The following is a 15518-nucleotide window of genomic DNA, read 5'->3' on the forward strand; positions in this document are numbered from 1 at the left end:
CCCCGCCCACCCCGAGACACCACTTCCTGTCTCCAGGCCCCGCCCCCGGCTGAGCAGAGAGAAAGAGCAGACGCCGGGGGTCACGGGGTCAAAACGCGTTTATTTCTCGCAGCCTCGTCAATCACGCCAGGCCCCGCCCCGGGCCCCGCCCCCAACAAAACTCACAGTGGAAAAAAAAAAAACCAAGATGGCTGCCCAGGCGTCTACGACATCATCCGGGCCGTGGGCGGGACTTCCTGCCCGTCACTTCCTGTCGCCCTACACGCGGGCGGGCGGCCATTACCGGCTCCAGGCGGGGCGGTGCCGTGGCGAGCGCGACCGCGAGCGTTCGTGGTCCCGGTCCTCGCGGTGGCGCCGCCCTCGCTTCCTGTCCCGCCCCCCGCGGTCCTTGTCCTTCTCGCGGCCTCGGCGGCGCTCGCGATCCCCGCCCTCCTCCTCCTCCTCGGCCCCGCCCCCCTCTCGCAGCTTCCGGGGCGGAGGTGGGCGTGGCTCCTTCCCACCGATGTCACGGTCACCTCCGCCGGTGGTGGTGGTGGCGGAGGCGGCGGCCGGGGGCGTGGCCTTGGCTGTGGCGTCATCGGGGACCCGGCCCAGGTCTTTTCCTGCTGCTCTGACTTCACTTCCTGTCTCCTCAGCGTCGCCTTTGCCGTCTTTGACGTCACTTCCTGCGCCCGCGCCACTTCCTGTCCCCACGACGTCACTTCCTGTCTGTTTCCCGCCACCTACGGGTGCCGTGGCGTCGCTTCCGGTCACCGCGAGGTCACTTCCCGCGCCGGGGGGGCCGCTTCCCGTCTCCGCGGCTGCCGCCCGGCCGCGGGCCACGCCCCTCAGCATGTCGAGCACGGGGCGGAGCAGGTCGTCGGCGCGGGCGGCGCGGTCCCCGGGGTCGGAGCCGGGGTCGGGGTCGCGGGGGTCGGCGCCGGGGTCGCCGGGGCGGCGGGCGAGCAGCAGGGCCACGAGGCGTTGGCGGAGCTCGCGCTCCCGACGCTGCAGCCCCAGCGCCCGCCGCTTCTCCTCCTCCACGCGGCGAAGCTCCGCCTCCTGCAGGCGCCGGCGCTCGGCCTCCCGCTCGCGGCGGCGCCGCTCCTCGGACTGGGCGCGCTCGCGGAGGCGCGCGGCCTGCGGGGTGGGCGGGGAGGGAGGGGGCGGGGTCAGTCAATCGGGCGTAAGCTCCGCCCACAGGGTCGCCTGAGTGAGACCGGGCCCCACCTGTCAATCACACACCTGAGCCCCGCCCCCTCGCTGAGCTGCTTCCAGGTCCCAGGCGTCAGCTGTCAATCAAGCCTAAGCCCCGCCCACAATGCCCAACCACGCCTACAGTGGACCTGTGCCTTAGCTGTCAGTCACTCGCCTAAGCCCCGCCCACAAGGCCCCCCCACCACCCTCCAGGTCCGCATCGAACCTGCCAATCAGGCCTCAGCCCCGCCCACGATACCCCAGGCGACCCACAGGGTCCCCTGCGTCAGTCTGGGTCTGAGCTGTCAATCACACACCTAAGCCCCACCCCCTCCCCATCTGCTTCCTGTCCCCCTGCGGAGCTGTCAATCAAGTCCAAGCCCCGCCCACAAGGCTCCAGCCCCTCCCTCAGGGGATCCTGCGTGACCTGGGCCCCACCTGTCAGTCACTCCCCTAAGCCCCGCCCACACCTCCCCTCCGCCCTCCGGTTCTAGGTCCCAGATGCCAATCAGGACTCGGCCCCGCCCACAGGGCCCACAGGGTCAGCCTGGGTCTGAGCTGTCACTCACACACCTAAGCCCCGCCCACCTCCCGGCTGCTTCCTGGGCCCAAGGTGTCACCTGTCAGTCACAGGACAGAGCCCCGCCCCTGCCCCACCTCTCACTCCCAAGCGCCGGCCCCGCCCACAGCGTCCATCTGCCACCCTGGGCCTGGCCTGTCAGTCACTCGCCTAAGCCCCGCCCACAAGGCCCCGAGGGTGACTTAGGTCTGAGGTGACAATCAGTCGCGTAAGCCCCGCCCACAAGGCCCCAGCCACGCCTACCGGGCCCACTGAGTCAGCTGGGGTCTGCGCTGCCAATCACACGCCAAAGCCCCGCCCCCTGGGTCCCCTCGGCGGCCTGGGCCCCACCTGTCACTCATGCGCTCACGTCCCGCCCCCTGCCCCACCCGCTTCCTGTCAGGGGGAGGTCCTGCCGGGGCCGGGTCATTCGCATATGCAAATCAGGCACAGGCCACGCCCCCAGACTCCCAGCCCGAGGCCCTCCCCTCGCTCATGAATATTCACAGCTCATTTGCATAGGGAGCCCAACCGGGCCCCGCCCTGCCCCTCGCACGGGCGCATTTGCATATATGCTAATTAACCAGCGGCTGAGGCCGGGCGATTTGCATAAAGGCCGGACCTCATTTGCATAACAGGAAACACGGAGGCGGGGCCCCTCACAGACAGGAAGTCCTGCCTACCACGTACAGGAAGTCACGCCCCCGGGCAGGAAATGGACACGCCGGGAGCCCCGCCCACACCGGAAACCCCACCCCACCCACCACCGGCAAACCCCGCCCGCCCGGGAGGCCCCGCCCACCTCGGCGCGGCCCAGCAGCTCGGCCACCAGGCGCAGCGACTGCAGGTTGCGCTGGGCGAGCAGGAGCCGCCGCTCCTCGGCGCGGACACGCCCCCTCAGCCGCCGCTGCTCCTCCGCCCGCAGCTTCTCCACGCGGCGCCGGCTCCGCCTCTGCTCCCGCGCCCGGGCCCGCTGCTCCCGGCGGCGCAGCTTCTCCTCCCGACGCCGCTCGCGCTCCTGCTCCTCGGCCTCGCGCTGCTTCCTGCGGGCGGGGCGGGGGCGGGGTCAGAGGTCGTGGGGTCACAGGTCGTGGGGTCACGGGGGTCACAGCTACGGACGAGGTCGCCCCGGAATGTCACAGAGGCCCCGCCCCTCCACGCCACTTCCTGTCTCCCTCCATCCCCGCCCCCTGCCGACGTCACCGCGACGTCATCGCCCGCGACCCCGCCCGACCCAAACGCCCGACGTCAGGGCCCGGGCCCCGCGTGACGTCGCCGACTACCCCGCCCCTCTCAGCCACTTCCTGTCCCCCGGGGAGGTCGCCTCCCGGCCCCGCCCCACACGACAGGAAGTGACGTCACCACCAGGAAGCGACCCGGAGGTCACCCGCCCGCCCTCGCGCGTGCCCCCACCCCGCCCCCCGCGTCGGCCCCGGGCCCCGCCCACCGCTCCTCCGCCCGCCGCCGCTCCTCGGCCTCGCGCTCCCTGCGCTTCTGCTCCTCGCGCTGCAGCTCGAGCTCCTGCAGCTTCTGCCGCTCCTGCGCCCGGCGCCGGATCGAGGCCTCGCTCAGGTGCTTGGTGGCGTCGAAGGTCACCTGGGGGTCACGCGGAGGGGGGGCGGGGTCAGCCGGGCGGGGCGGGGACGGCGGGAGGGGGCGGGGTCACGGGGGCGGGGACGACAGTTTTGGGAGCTGGGCTGGGGTCGCGGTGACGTCATCGCCACGGCCAGCGGGGCACACGGTCGGGGTGAGGGGTTCGTGGGCGGGGACGAGGGGCGGGGCCGGGGACGCGCGTGGGCGTGGCCGAGACCCCAATGACATCATCCCGCCCAGGGAAGTATTTCAGGGGTGGAGCAGGAAGTGAGGTGCGGGGGCGGGGCCTTGGGTGAGTGCCTAGGACAGGAAGTCAGCGGGCGGGGCCTGAGAACCGCAGGGGGCGGGGCTGGCTTGTGACGACGTCACCCCGCGTCCGTGGGAGGAGACACTGTGCCCGTGGGCGGGGCTTTGCCCACTGTGACGTCGTTCGTTGCCTCTCGAGCTCCGCCCCCTCTCCTAGGCCACACCCAAGTCGCTATTTTTAGCTCCTATGATGTCAGGCCCCACCCCTCCTGCCTGGACACGCCCACCTCAGTCTGCTCTTTCCTGATGCCCCGCCCCCACCACAAGCCCCACCCATCACCCGGACTCTAGGCCCCGCCCACATCCGTATTTCACAGCCCGATGACATCACAGGGTTTCTCCAGCCCCCATGTCATCCGCCAGGCCGCGCCCCCGAGACCCCGCCCCGGGTGCCCCGCCCACCTTGATGCCGCAGGCCACGGCCTTGCCGTCCTCGCCCTTGAGCATGAGCTTCATCCCGCGCAGGGCGGCCATGGCGCGCGCGAAGCCCGCGTACTCGCGGTACTGCACGTAGGCCTCGAAGTTAAGATGGCCGCCGAAGCTGAAGGTGTGGAAGCTGCGCCCGGCCATCTCCTCGCGGTAGGGGTCCAGCATGGGGATGTCGACGTGGCGGATCTCGCCGAACGCGCCGAACACCTGGCGCAGCACCGCCTCCGACGGACGCTCCGGCCCGGACCCCGACGCCGCCGACGCGGGACCCGGGGCCGACCCGGGCGCGAGGCGGGACGCGGTGGCGGCCGTGGGGGCGGCGGACCCGGCCGTGGCGGACGCGGTGGCGGGCGCGGCCGCGGCCTCGCGGGCGGCGAACCAGCGGCAGGGCAGCCCCTCGAGGTGGATGGTGTCGGGGCGCTCGCCGGGCAGCGCCTCGTTCATGTCGGCGGCGTCGCGGAAGAAGGAGTCCCAGTCGTGGCGGGAGGGGAAGTCGGCGCGGAACTCGGCGGCGCGGACGCGCAGGGCGTCGGCGAAGCCGCTGAGCTTGATGGTCTTGCCGTCCAGCGCGGCGAGCGCGGCGCGCACCAGGCCGCGGTTCTCCACCTCGCCCTCGAAGCGGATGAAGTCCAGCGTGCTCTTGGCGATGCGCAGCGCCGAGAAGGGCGCGTCCCGCGCGCCCGCCATCGCCTTCAGCCGCTCCATCACCTCCCAGTTCGAGATCGACTTCCCCGGCTGGCGCAGCGGCGGCAGCGACACCGAGATCGCCATCTTCGTGATCGGCTTCAGGTACAGGCCCAGCGCCGGGCACAGCGCCACCGCCTCCGACGGGTCGTGCACGATGGTGGCCGCCGACATGGCCGCGCCTGCGGGGGGGGCGGGGTGAGGAGGAGGCGGGCGGGTGACTTCCTGTTCCACTAGGGGTCACTTCCTGTCTCCTGGGGTCACTTTCTGCCTCCCATAGGGTCACTTCCTGTCTCCTGGGGTCACTTCCTGTCTCCTGGGGTCATTTACTTGCTCCCCTAGGGTCACTTCCTGTCTCCTCAGTCCACTCCCTGTCTCCTGGGGTCACTTCCTGCTTCCTGGGGTCACTTCCTGTCCCCTGGAGTCACTTCCTGTCCCCTGGGGTCACTCCCTGCATCTCCTGGGGTCACTTCCTGTCCCCTGGGGTAACTTCCTGTCCCCTGGGGTCACTCCCTGCATCTCCTGGGGTCACTTCCTGTCCCCTGGAGTCACTTCCTGTCCCCTGGGGTCACTCCCTGCATCTCCTGGGGTCACTTCCTGTCCGCTGGAGTCACTTCCTGTCCCCTGGGGTCACTCCCTGCATCTCCTGGGGTCACTTCCTGTCCCCTCGGGTGACTCCCAGCATCTGCCGGGGTCACTTCCTGTCCCCTGGAGTCACTTCCTGTCCCCTGGGGTCACTCCCTGCATCACCTGAGGTCACTTCCTGTGCCCTGAGGTCACTTCCTGTCCCCTGGGGTCACTCCCTGCATCTCCTTGGGTCACTTCCTGTCCCCTGGAGTTACTTCCTGTCCCCTGGGGTCACTCTCTGCATCACCTGGGGTCACTTCCTGTCCCCTGGGGTCACTTCATGTCCCTGGGGTCACTTCCTGCATCTTTTGGGGTCACTTCCTGTCCCTGGGGTCACTCCGTGCATCTTTTGGGGTCACTTCCTGTCCCTGGGGTCACTCCCTGCATCTCCTGGGGTCACTCCCTGCATCACCTGGGGTCACTTCCTGTCCCTGGGGTCACTCCCTGCATCTCCTGGGGTCACTTCCTGTCCGCTGGAGTCACTTCCTGTCCCCTGGGTCACTCCCTGCATCTCCTGGGGTCACTTCCTGTCCCCTGGGGTGACTCCCAGCATCTGCCGGGGTCACTTCCTGTCCCCTGGAGTCACTTCCTGTCCCCTGGGGTCACTTCCTGTCCTTTGGGGTCACTCCCTGCATGACCTGGGGTCACTTCCTGTGCCCTGAGGTCACTCCCTGCATCTCCTGGGGTCACTTCCTGTCCCCTGGGGTGACTCCCAGCATCTGCCGGGGTCACTTCCTGTCCCCTGGAGTTACTTCCTGTCCCCTGGAGTCACTCCCTGCATCTTTTGGGGTCACTTCCTGTCCCCTGGGGTGACTCCCAGCATCTGCCGGGGTCACTTCCTGTCCCCTGTAGTCACTTCCTGTCCCCTGGGGTCACTTCCTGTCCCCTGGGGTCACTCCCTGCATCACCTGGGGTCACTTCCTGTGCCCTGAGGTCACTCCCTGCATCTCCTGGGGTCACTTCCTGTACCCTGGAGTTACTTCCTGTCCCCTGGGGTCACTTCCTGTCCCTGGGGTCACTTCCTGCATCTTTTGGGGTCACTTCCTGTCCCTGGGGTCACTCTGTGCATCTTTTGGAGTCACTTCCTGTCCCTGGGGTCACTCCCTGCATCTCCTGGGGTCACTTCCTGTCCCCTGGGTCACTCCCTGCATCTCCTGGGGTCACTTCCTGTCCCCTGGGGTCACTTCCTGTCCCTGGGGTCACTCCCTGCATCTTTTGGGGTCACTTCCTGTCTCCTGGGGTCACTTTCTGCCTCCCATAGGGTCACTTCCTGTCTCCTGGGGTCACTTCCTGTCTCCTGGGGTCATTTACTTGCTCCCCTAGGGTCACTTCCTGTCTCCTCAGTCCACTCCCTGTCTCCTGGGGTCACTTCCTGCTTCCTGGGGTCACTTCCTGTCTCCTGGGTCCACTTCCTGTCTCCTGGGGTCACTTACTTGCTCCCCTAGGGTCACTTCTCATCTCCTCAGACCACTTCCTACCTCCCCTAGGGTCACTTCCTTCCTCTATTGGGGTCACTCCTGTCTCCTCAGTCCACTTCCTGTCTCCTGGGGTCACTTCCTGTCTCCTGGGGTCACTTACTTGCTACCCTAGGGTCACTTCCTTCCTCTCTTGGGGTCACTTCCTGTCTCCTGGGGTCACTTACTGCCTCCCTGGGTCACTTCCTGTCTACTCAGTCCACTTCCTGCCTCCCCAAGGGTGACTTCCTGTCTCCTGGAGTTACTTTCTGCCTCCTGTTAGGTCACTTTCTTCGTCTCTTGGGGTCACTTCCTGCATCCTCTGGGGTCACTTCCTGTCCCCTGGGGTCACTCCCTGCATCTCCTGGGGTCACTTCCTGTCTCCTGGGATCACTCCCTGCATCTCCTGGGGTCACTTCCTGTCCCATGGGGTCACTCCCTGCATCTCCTGAGGTCACTTCCTGTCCCTTGGGTCACTTCCTGTCCCCTGGGGTCACTCTCTGCATCACCTGGGGTCAGTTCCGGTCCCCTGGGGTCACTCTCTGCATCACCTGGGGTAACTTCCTGTCCCCTGGGGTCACTCCCTGCATCTCCTGGGGTCACTTCCTGTCCCCTGGAGTCACTTCCTGTCCCCTGGGGTCACTCCCTGCATCTCCTGGGGTCACTTGCTGTCCCCTGGGGTCACTCCCTGCATCTCCTGGGGTCACTTCCTGTCCGCTGGAGTCACTTCCTGTCCCCTGGGGTCACTCCCTGCATCTCCTGGGGTCACTTCCTGTCCCCTCGGGTGACTCCCAGCATCTGCCGGGGTCACTTCCTGTCCCCTGGAGTCACTTCCTGTCCCCTGGGGTCACTCCCTGCATCACCTGAGGTCACTTCCTGTGCCCTGAGGTCACTTCCTGTCCCCTGGGGTCACTCCCTGCATCTCCTTGGGTCACTTCCTGTCCCCTGGAGTTACTTCCTGTCCCCTGGGGTCACTCCCTGCATCACCTGAGGTCACTTCCTGTGCCCTGAGGTCACTTCCTGTCCCCTGGGGTCACTCCCTGCATCTCCTTGGGTCACTTCCTGTCCCCTGGAGTTACTTCCTGTCCCCTGGGGTCACTCTCTGCATCACCTGGGGTCACTTCCTGTCCCCTGGGGTCACTTCATGTCCCTGGGGTCACTTCCTGCATCTTTTGGGGTCACTTCCTGTCCCTGGGGTCACTCCCTGCATCTCCTGGGGTCACTCCCTGCATCACCTGGGGTCACTTCCTGTCCCTGGGGTCACTCCCTGCATCTCCTGGGGTCACTTCCTGTCCGCTGGAGTCACTTCCTGTCCCCTGGGTCACTCCCTGCATCTCCTGGGGTCACTTCCTGTCCCCTGGGGTGACTCCCAGCATCTGCCGGGGTCACTTCCTGTCCCCTGGAGTCACTTCCTGTCCCCTGGGGTCACTTCCTGTCCTTTGGGGTCACTCCCTGCATGACCTGGGGTCACTTCCTGTGCCCTGAGGTCACTCCCTGCATCTCCTGGGGTCACTTCCTGTCCCCTGGGGTGACTCCCAGCATCTGCCGGGGTCACTTCCTGTCCCCTGGAGTTACTTCCTGTCCCCTGGAGTCACTCCCTGCATCTTTTGGGGTCACTTCCTGTCCCCTGGGGTGACTCCCAGCATCTGCCGGGGTCACTTCCTGTCCCCTGTAGTCACTTCCTGTCCCCTGGGGTCACTTCCTGTCCCCTGGGGTCACTCCCTGCATCACCTGGGGTCACTTCCTGTGCCCTGAGGTCACTCCCTGCATCTCCTGGGGTCACTTCCTGTACCCTGGAGTTACTTCCTGTCCCCTGGGGTCACTTCCTGTCCCTGGGGTCACTTCCTGCATCTTTTGGGGTCACTTCCTGTCCCTGGGGTCACTCTGTGCATCTTTTGGAGTCACTTCCTGTCCCTGGGGTCACTCCCTGCATCTCCTGGGGTCACTTCCTGTCCCCTGGGTCACTCCCTGCATCTCCTGGGGTCACTTCCTGTCCCCTGGGGTCACTTCCTGTCCCTGGGGTCACTCCCTGCATCTTTTGGGGTCACTTCCTGTCCCTGGGGTCACTCCCTATATCTCCTGGGGTCACTTCCTGTCCCTGGGGTCACTCCCTGCATCTCCTGGGGTCACTTCCTGTCCCCTGGGGTCACTTCCTGTCCCTGGGGTCACTCCCTGCATCTTTTGGGGTCACTTCCTGTCCCCTGGGGTCACTTCCTGTCCCCTGGGGTCACTTCCTGTCCCTGGGGTCACTCCCTGCATCTCCTGGGGTCACTTCCTGTCCCCTGGGGTCACTTCCTGTCCCTGGGGTCACTCCCTGCATCTCCTGGGGTCACTTCCTGTCCCCTGGGGTCACTTCCTGTCCCTGGGGTCACTCCCTGCATCTCCTGGGGTCACTTCCTGTCCCCTGGGGTCACTTCCTGTCCCTGGGGTCACTCCCTGCATCTTTTGGGGTCACTTCCTGTCCCCTGGGGTCACTTCCTGTCCCCTGGGGTGACTCCCAGCATCTGCCGGGGTCACTTCCTGTCCCTGGGGTCACTCCCTATATCTCCTGGGGTCACTTCCTGTCCCTGGGGTCACTCCCTGCATCTCCTGGGGTCACTTCCTGTCCCCTGGGGTCACTTCCTGTCTCCTGGGGTCACTTCCTGTCCCCTGGGGTCACTTCCTGTCCCCTGGAGTTACTTCCTGTCCCCTGGGGTCACTTCCTGTCCCTGGGGTCACTTCCTGCATCTTTTGGGGTCACTTCCTGTCCCTGGGGTCACTTCCTGCATCTTTTGGGGTCACTTCCTGTCCCTGGGGTCACTCCCTGCATCTCCTGGGGTCACAGGGACGTCACACACTCAGGCCCCGCCCACAGAAACGTCACACTCAGGCCCCGCCCACAGAAACGTCACACTCAGGCCCCGCCCACAGAAACGTCACACTCAGGCCCCGCCCACAGAAACGTCACACTCAGGCCCCGCCCACAGGGACGTCACACACGCAGGCCCCGCCCACAGCGCTGTCGCTCACTCAGGCCCCGCCCACAGGGACGTCACACACTCAGGCCCCGCCCACAGGGACATCACACACTCAGGCCCCGCCCACAGCGATGTCGCTCACTCAGGCCCCGCCCCCAATCAGTCATAATTCACGTTCACTGGGAGCTCCGCCTCTTTCCGACCCTGCCCCGCCCCCTGGGCCGCCGCCCCGCCCCGCCCGGCCTCGTTTTCATCCCCGCGCCGCCGGGAGAAACCGGACAGATCAGGCCCGGCCGCCACTCACCGCCGCTAAGCCCCGCCTACGACTGCAGCCTGCGCTTCCGCCGCCGAAGCCGCCGCCGCCGCCGCCCGGGCCGAGGCCGCTGCGCTCCGTCCTCGCCGCCCGCGGGGCCCGCGTGACGCGCTTCCGCTTCCGGCGCCCCGACCCCGCCTCCGCCCGCCCGCGCGCCCGCCCGCCTCGCCGCTTCCGGTCCTCGCAACCCGCGCCGACGCGGCCGAAACGGCGGAGCGACGGGGCTTCCGGTGCCCTTGGCGCGGACCGGAAACGGCGGCGGGGAAGGCGCGGGTCGCGCAGGCGCAGGAGCTCCCGCCGCCGCCGCCTCGGACCGGACCCAAACCGCGGCTCCCGGGCCGCGGCGAAGCCTCGCGATGGCTCAGGCCGGAAGCGCCGCGCACTTCCGGTCTCCTCCGCCGCAGCCCCCGCGTGCCCGCCCCGGGGCGGTGCGACCGCGGCGCTCGCCGCTGACGTCACGGACGCGCCGGATCAGCCGCCGCTCGCGGTTTCCCGAGTCTCCGCCCCGCGGCCCCGGCGCTCACCGCTGACGTCACGGACGCGCCGGATCAGCCGCCGCTCGCGGTTTCCCGAGTCTCCGCCGCGCGGCCCCGGCGCTCACCGCTGACGTCACGGACGCGCCGGATCAGCCGCCGCTCGCGGTTTCCCTAATGTCCGCCGCGCGGCCCCGGCGCTCGCCGCTGACGTCACGGACGCGCCGGATCCGCCGCTCGCTCGCGGTTTCCCTAATGTCCGCCGCGCGGCCCCGCCCCCGCGGAGACGCCGCCGCCCCCGCCGCCGCTCGGCTTCCCGGCTCCAACTCTCGCGAGACGTCACGGTCGCGCGGTGGGGACTTCCGGGGCCGCGGCCTGGGACGGGAGCGGCGCCGCGCGCATGCGCAGTTCTCCGCCGCGCCGCTCCCGGTTCCGCCCGAGTCCCGGTCGGGTCCGCGTCGCCGCGGGGTGACGTCAGAGCTGCGCGACACGGCCTGGCCCGGGTTCCCGGCCGCGACCCCGGTCCGTGAGCGTCCGCGGCGGGGGGCGGGGCCGAGCGTGAGTGACAGGTGTGGTCCTGTGAGGACGATGCAGGCCGGGGGGCGGGGCCGAGCGTGAGTGACAGGCGGGGCCCTGTGAGGGCGACGCAGGCCCGGGGCGGGGCCGAGCGTGAGTGACAGGCGGGGTCCTGGGAGGGCGATGCAGGCCGGGGGCGGGGCCGAGCGTGAGTGACAGGCGGGGCCCTGGGAGGGCGACGCAGGCCGGGGGCGGGGCCGAGCGTGAGTGACAGGCGGGGCCCCGGGAGGGCGACGCAGGCCGGGGGCGGGGCCGAGCGTGAGTGACAGGCGGGGCCCCGGGAGGGCGACGCAGGCCGGGGGCGGGGCCGAGCGTGAGTGACAGGCGGGGCCCTGTGAGGACGACGCAGGCCCGGGGCGGGGCCGAGCGTGAGTGACAGGCGGGGCCCCGGGAGGACGATGCAGGCAGGGGGCGGGGCCGAGCGTGAGTGACAGGCGGGGCCCCGGGAGGGCGATGCAGGCCGGGGCGGGGCCGAGCGTGAGTGACAGGCGGGGTCCTGTGAGGGCGACGTAGGCCGGGGGCGGGGCCGAGCGTGAGTGACAGGCGGGGCTCCGGGAGGACGACGCAGGCCAGGGGCGGGGCCGAGCGTGAGTGACAGGCGGGGTCCTGTGAGGGCGATGCAGGCCGGGGGCGGGGCCGAGCGTGAGTGACAGGCGGGGCCCTGGGAGGGGGACGCAGGCAGGGGGCGGGGCCGAGCGTGAGTGACAGGCGGGGCCCCGGGAGGGCGACGCAGGCCGGGGGCGGGGCCGAGCGTGAGTGACAGGCGGGGCCCCGGGAGGGCGATGCAGGCCGGGGGCGGGGCCGAGCGTGAGTGACAGGCGGGGCCCTGGGAGGGCGATGCAGGCCGGGGGCGGGGCCGAGCGTGAGTGACAGGCGGGGTCCTGGGAGGGCGACGCAGGCCGGGGGCGGGGCCGAGCGTGAGTGACAGGCGGGGCCCCGGGAGGGCGACGCAGGCCGGGGGCGGGGCCGAGCGTGAGTGACAGGCGGGGCCCCGGGAGGGCGACGCAGGCCGGGGGCGGGGCCGAGCGTGAGTGACAGGCGGGGCCCCGGGAGGGCGACGCAGGCCGGGGGCGGGGCCGAGCGTGAGTGACAGGCGGGGCCCCGGGAGGGCGACGCAGGCCGGGGGCGGGGCCGAGCGTGAGTGACAGGCGGGGCCCCGGGAGGGCGATGCAGGCCAGGGGCGGGGCCGAGCGTGAGTGACAGGCGGGGCCCTGTGAGGGCGATGCAGGCCAGGGGCGGGGCCGAGCGTGAGTGACAGGCGGGGCCCTGTGAGGGCGATGCAGGCCAGGGGCGGGGCCGAGCGTGAGTGACAGGCGGGGCCCTGTGAGGACGATGCAGGCCGGGGGCGGGGCCGAGCGTGAGTGACAGGCGGGGCCCCGGGAGAGCGACGCAGGCCGGGGGCGGGGCCGAGCGTGAGTGACAGGCGGGGCCCTGGGATGGCGACGCAGGCCGGGGGCGGGGCCGAGCGTGAGTGACAGGCGGGGCCCCGGGAGGGCGACGCAGGCCGGGGGCGGGGCCGAGCGTGAGTGACAGGCGGGGCCCTGGGAGGACGACGCAGGCCGGGGGCGGGGCCGAGCGTGAGTGACAGGCGGGGCCCTGGGAGGGCGACGCAGGCCGGGGGCGGGGCCGAGCGTGAGTGACAGGCGGGGCCCTGGGAGGGCGACGCAGGCCGGGGGCGGGGCCGAGCGTGAGTGACAGGCGGGGACCTGGGAGGGCGATGCAGGCCGGGGGGCGGGGCCGAGCGTGAGTGACAGGCGGGGTCCTGTGAGGGCGATGCAGGCCGGGGGCGGGGCCGAGCGTGAGTGACAGGCGGGGCCCTGGGAGGCGACGCAGGCCGGGGGCGGGGCCGAGCGTGAGTGACAGGCGGGGCCCTGGAGGGCGATGCAGGCTTTGATTGTGTGAGGCAGGGGGATGACACTGAGTGACTGTGTGCTGCAGGGGGATGACTGTGAGTGACTGTGTGAGGCAGGGGAATGAATGCGAGTTATTGTGAGAGGCAGGGGGATGACTGTGAGTCAGTTTCTGAGGCCTGGGGATGACTGTGAGTCAGTTTCTGAGGCAGGGGGATGAATGCGAGTGACTGTATGAGGCAGGGTGATGAGTGTGAGTAAGTTTCTGAGGCAGGGGGATGACTGTGATTCAGTTTCTGAGGCAGGGGGATGAATGGGAGTGACTGTGTGAGGCAGGGTGATGACTGTGAGTGAGTTTCTGAGGCCGGGGGATGACGCTGAGTGACTGTGTGAGGCAGGGGGATGACTGGGAGTGAGTTTCTGAGGCAGGGGGATGACTGTGAGTGACTGTGAGGCAGTGGGATGACTGGGAGTGAGTTTCTGAGGCAGGGGGATGACTGTGAGTGACTGTGTGAGGCAGGGGGATGACTGGGAGTGAGTTTCTGAGGCAGGGGGATGACTGAGTGACTGTGAGGCAGGGGGATGACTGGGAGTGAGTTTCTGAGGCAGGGGGATGACTGTGAGTGACTGTGTTCTTCATATTTATATTTATATATATTTAAATATATTCATACATTGACATATTTATATTTACATAAATTTATATTTACACATGTGCATACAAATTATTTTATTTTACATATCTACGTTTATTTTTTTATATTTTATTTTATTTTATATGTATACATTTAGCGCGTATTTATTATCAAATTATATATATATAATAAATTATTTTAAATATTTTAAATATATATATGTTTTAAAGTAACGTATTATATTATATATATTATATTATATATGACTAATGTATAATATACGAATATATTATATATTAGATATTATTATGTATATTATATATTTAAATATAGTTATATTTATATGTTTATATATGTATATTATATACGTATTTAAATATAGTTATATTTACACATTTATATGTTTATATTTACGTATATTATATTTATATGGATGTGTGTATGTATAATTTTATTTTATTTTATTTTATATATACACATTTATATGTTTTAGGGTAAGGCATGATTCATATTCTGTTTGATAAAATATCTGAAAATGATTCATGACGTGCGCAACGCATCACAAAATGATTTTCTGATTAATTTATTTTCCCCGCGTCGCCGCGTGCGTGACGTCCATCGAATAAAACCAATTTTTTATTGTCACAAATTGAAAAAAAAATCAGAATTTTAACTTTAAAACGTGTTTGTGTTATTATTATCATGATTATTATTATTATTTCCCAATATAGAGAACCGTGGCCGCGTCTTCTGTTCTGGGGGAAAAAAACTAATTAATTAATTTAATTTAAAATATTACTGCTGTGATTCTTATTGCTGTTCTACATTTTGGCAGCGATTTTTCCCCCCGATTTCTTATATAATAATAATATTTATATAATAATATATAATTACATAATTATAATATTATAATTATATAATTATTAATAATAACAATTATAATAATTAATAATAATATAATTAATATAATTACTATTATTAATTATTATGTTATATTAATATAATTAATATAATCATTAATATAATTAATATAATATATATAATATAATAATGAATAATAATAATTATAATAATATATAATTATATAATACTAAAAAAAAAGTACGTAGCCTGGTGACGTGCCCTCAGGCCGCCGTGAAAATAATATCGTAATAAAATCAAATCTGGTTAAAAGTTTTTAATCGGTTCAAAAAAACCCAGGATTAAACATTAAAAAAAAATCAAAAATTAAGTTTTAATTAATTAATTAATTATTATTATTATTATTATTTTTTTTGGCACACGAATCCGACGACGCGCGACGCGCGCTCGCCCTGCCCCGGAGGAGGAGGAGTCGCGCAGCGATGAGTAATAAAAAAATTAAAAATTAATTAATAAAAAAAGATATGAGGAAGAAATAAAGTAAGGTAATAAATAATAAAACAGATTATTAAAAAGCATATATATGTGCATTTATGGATTGATCTGTGACGCGACATTAAGTTTCGCAGCGCAACGCGGCCCAGGAAATAATGATAATAATAATAATAATAATAATGTGGAATATAATAATTATAATATATAATGTATAATAATGATAATGTATAATAATAATATAAATTATATTTCATAAATAATGTATAATGTATTATAATAACAACATATAAGATGATATATAATATAATATATAATAATATACAAAATACAATAATATAATAACAACATATAATATAATATAATATATAATATATAATAATATATAATAATGTATATTATAATAACAACATATAATATATAATATATAATGATATATAAAATATAATATATAACATATAATAACATATAATAATGTATAATATATTATAATAACAACATATAAACGATATATAATAATTATAATATATAAT

General features: G+C 63.0%; 1 protein-coding gene across 1 annotated transcript; it reads right to left on the minus strand.

The window, feature by feature from the left end:
- Window positions 1–80: 80 nt before the first annotated feature.
- Window positions 81–11103, minus strand: Akap17a (A-kinase anchoring protein 17A). The gene is made up of 5 exons (XM_085837852.1): window positions 10090–11103; window positions 4037–4929; window positions 3183–3331; window positions 2538–2778; window positions 81–1119 (listed from the first exon to the last, which is right to left on the minus strand). The coding sequence occupies exons 2-5, from the start codon at window positions 4919–4921 to the stop codon at window positions 280–282; spliced, it is 2115 nt and encodes a 704-aa protein (XP_085693978.1). The 5' UTR covers window positions 4922–4929; window positions 10090–11103; the 3' UTR covers window positions 81–279.
- Between the last annotated feature and the right edge of the window lie 4415 nt (window positions 11104–15518).

This window comes from Mus caroli, unplaced genomic scaffold (genome assembly GCF_978045245.1).
Source record: "Mus caroli unplaced genomic scaffold, Mus_caroli_1 scaffold_5, whole genome shotgun sequence".
Lineage (NCBI taxonomy): Eukaryota > Metazoa > Chordata > Mammalia > Rodentia > Muridae > Mus > Mus caroli.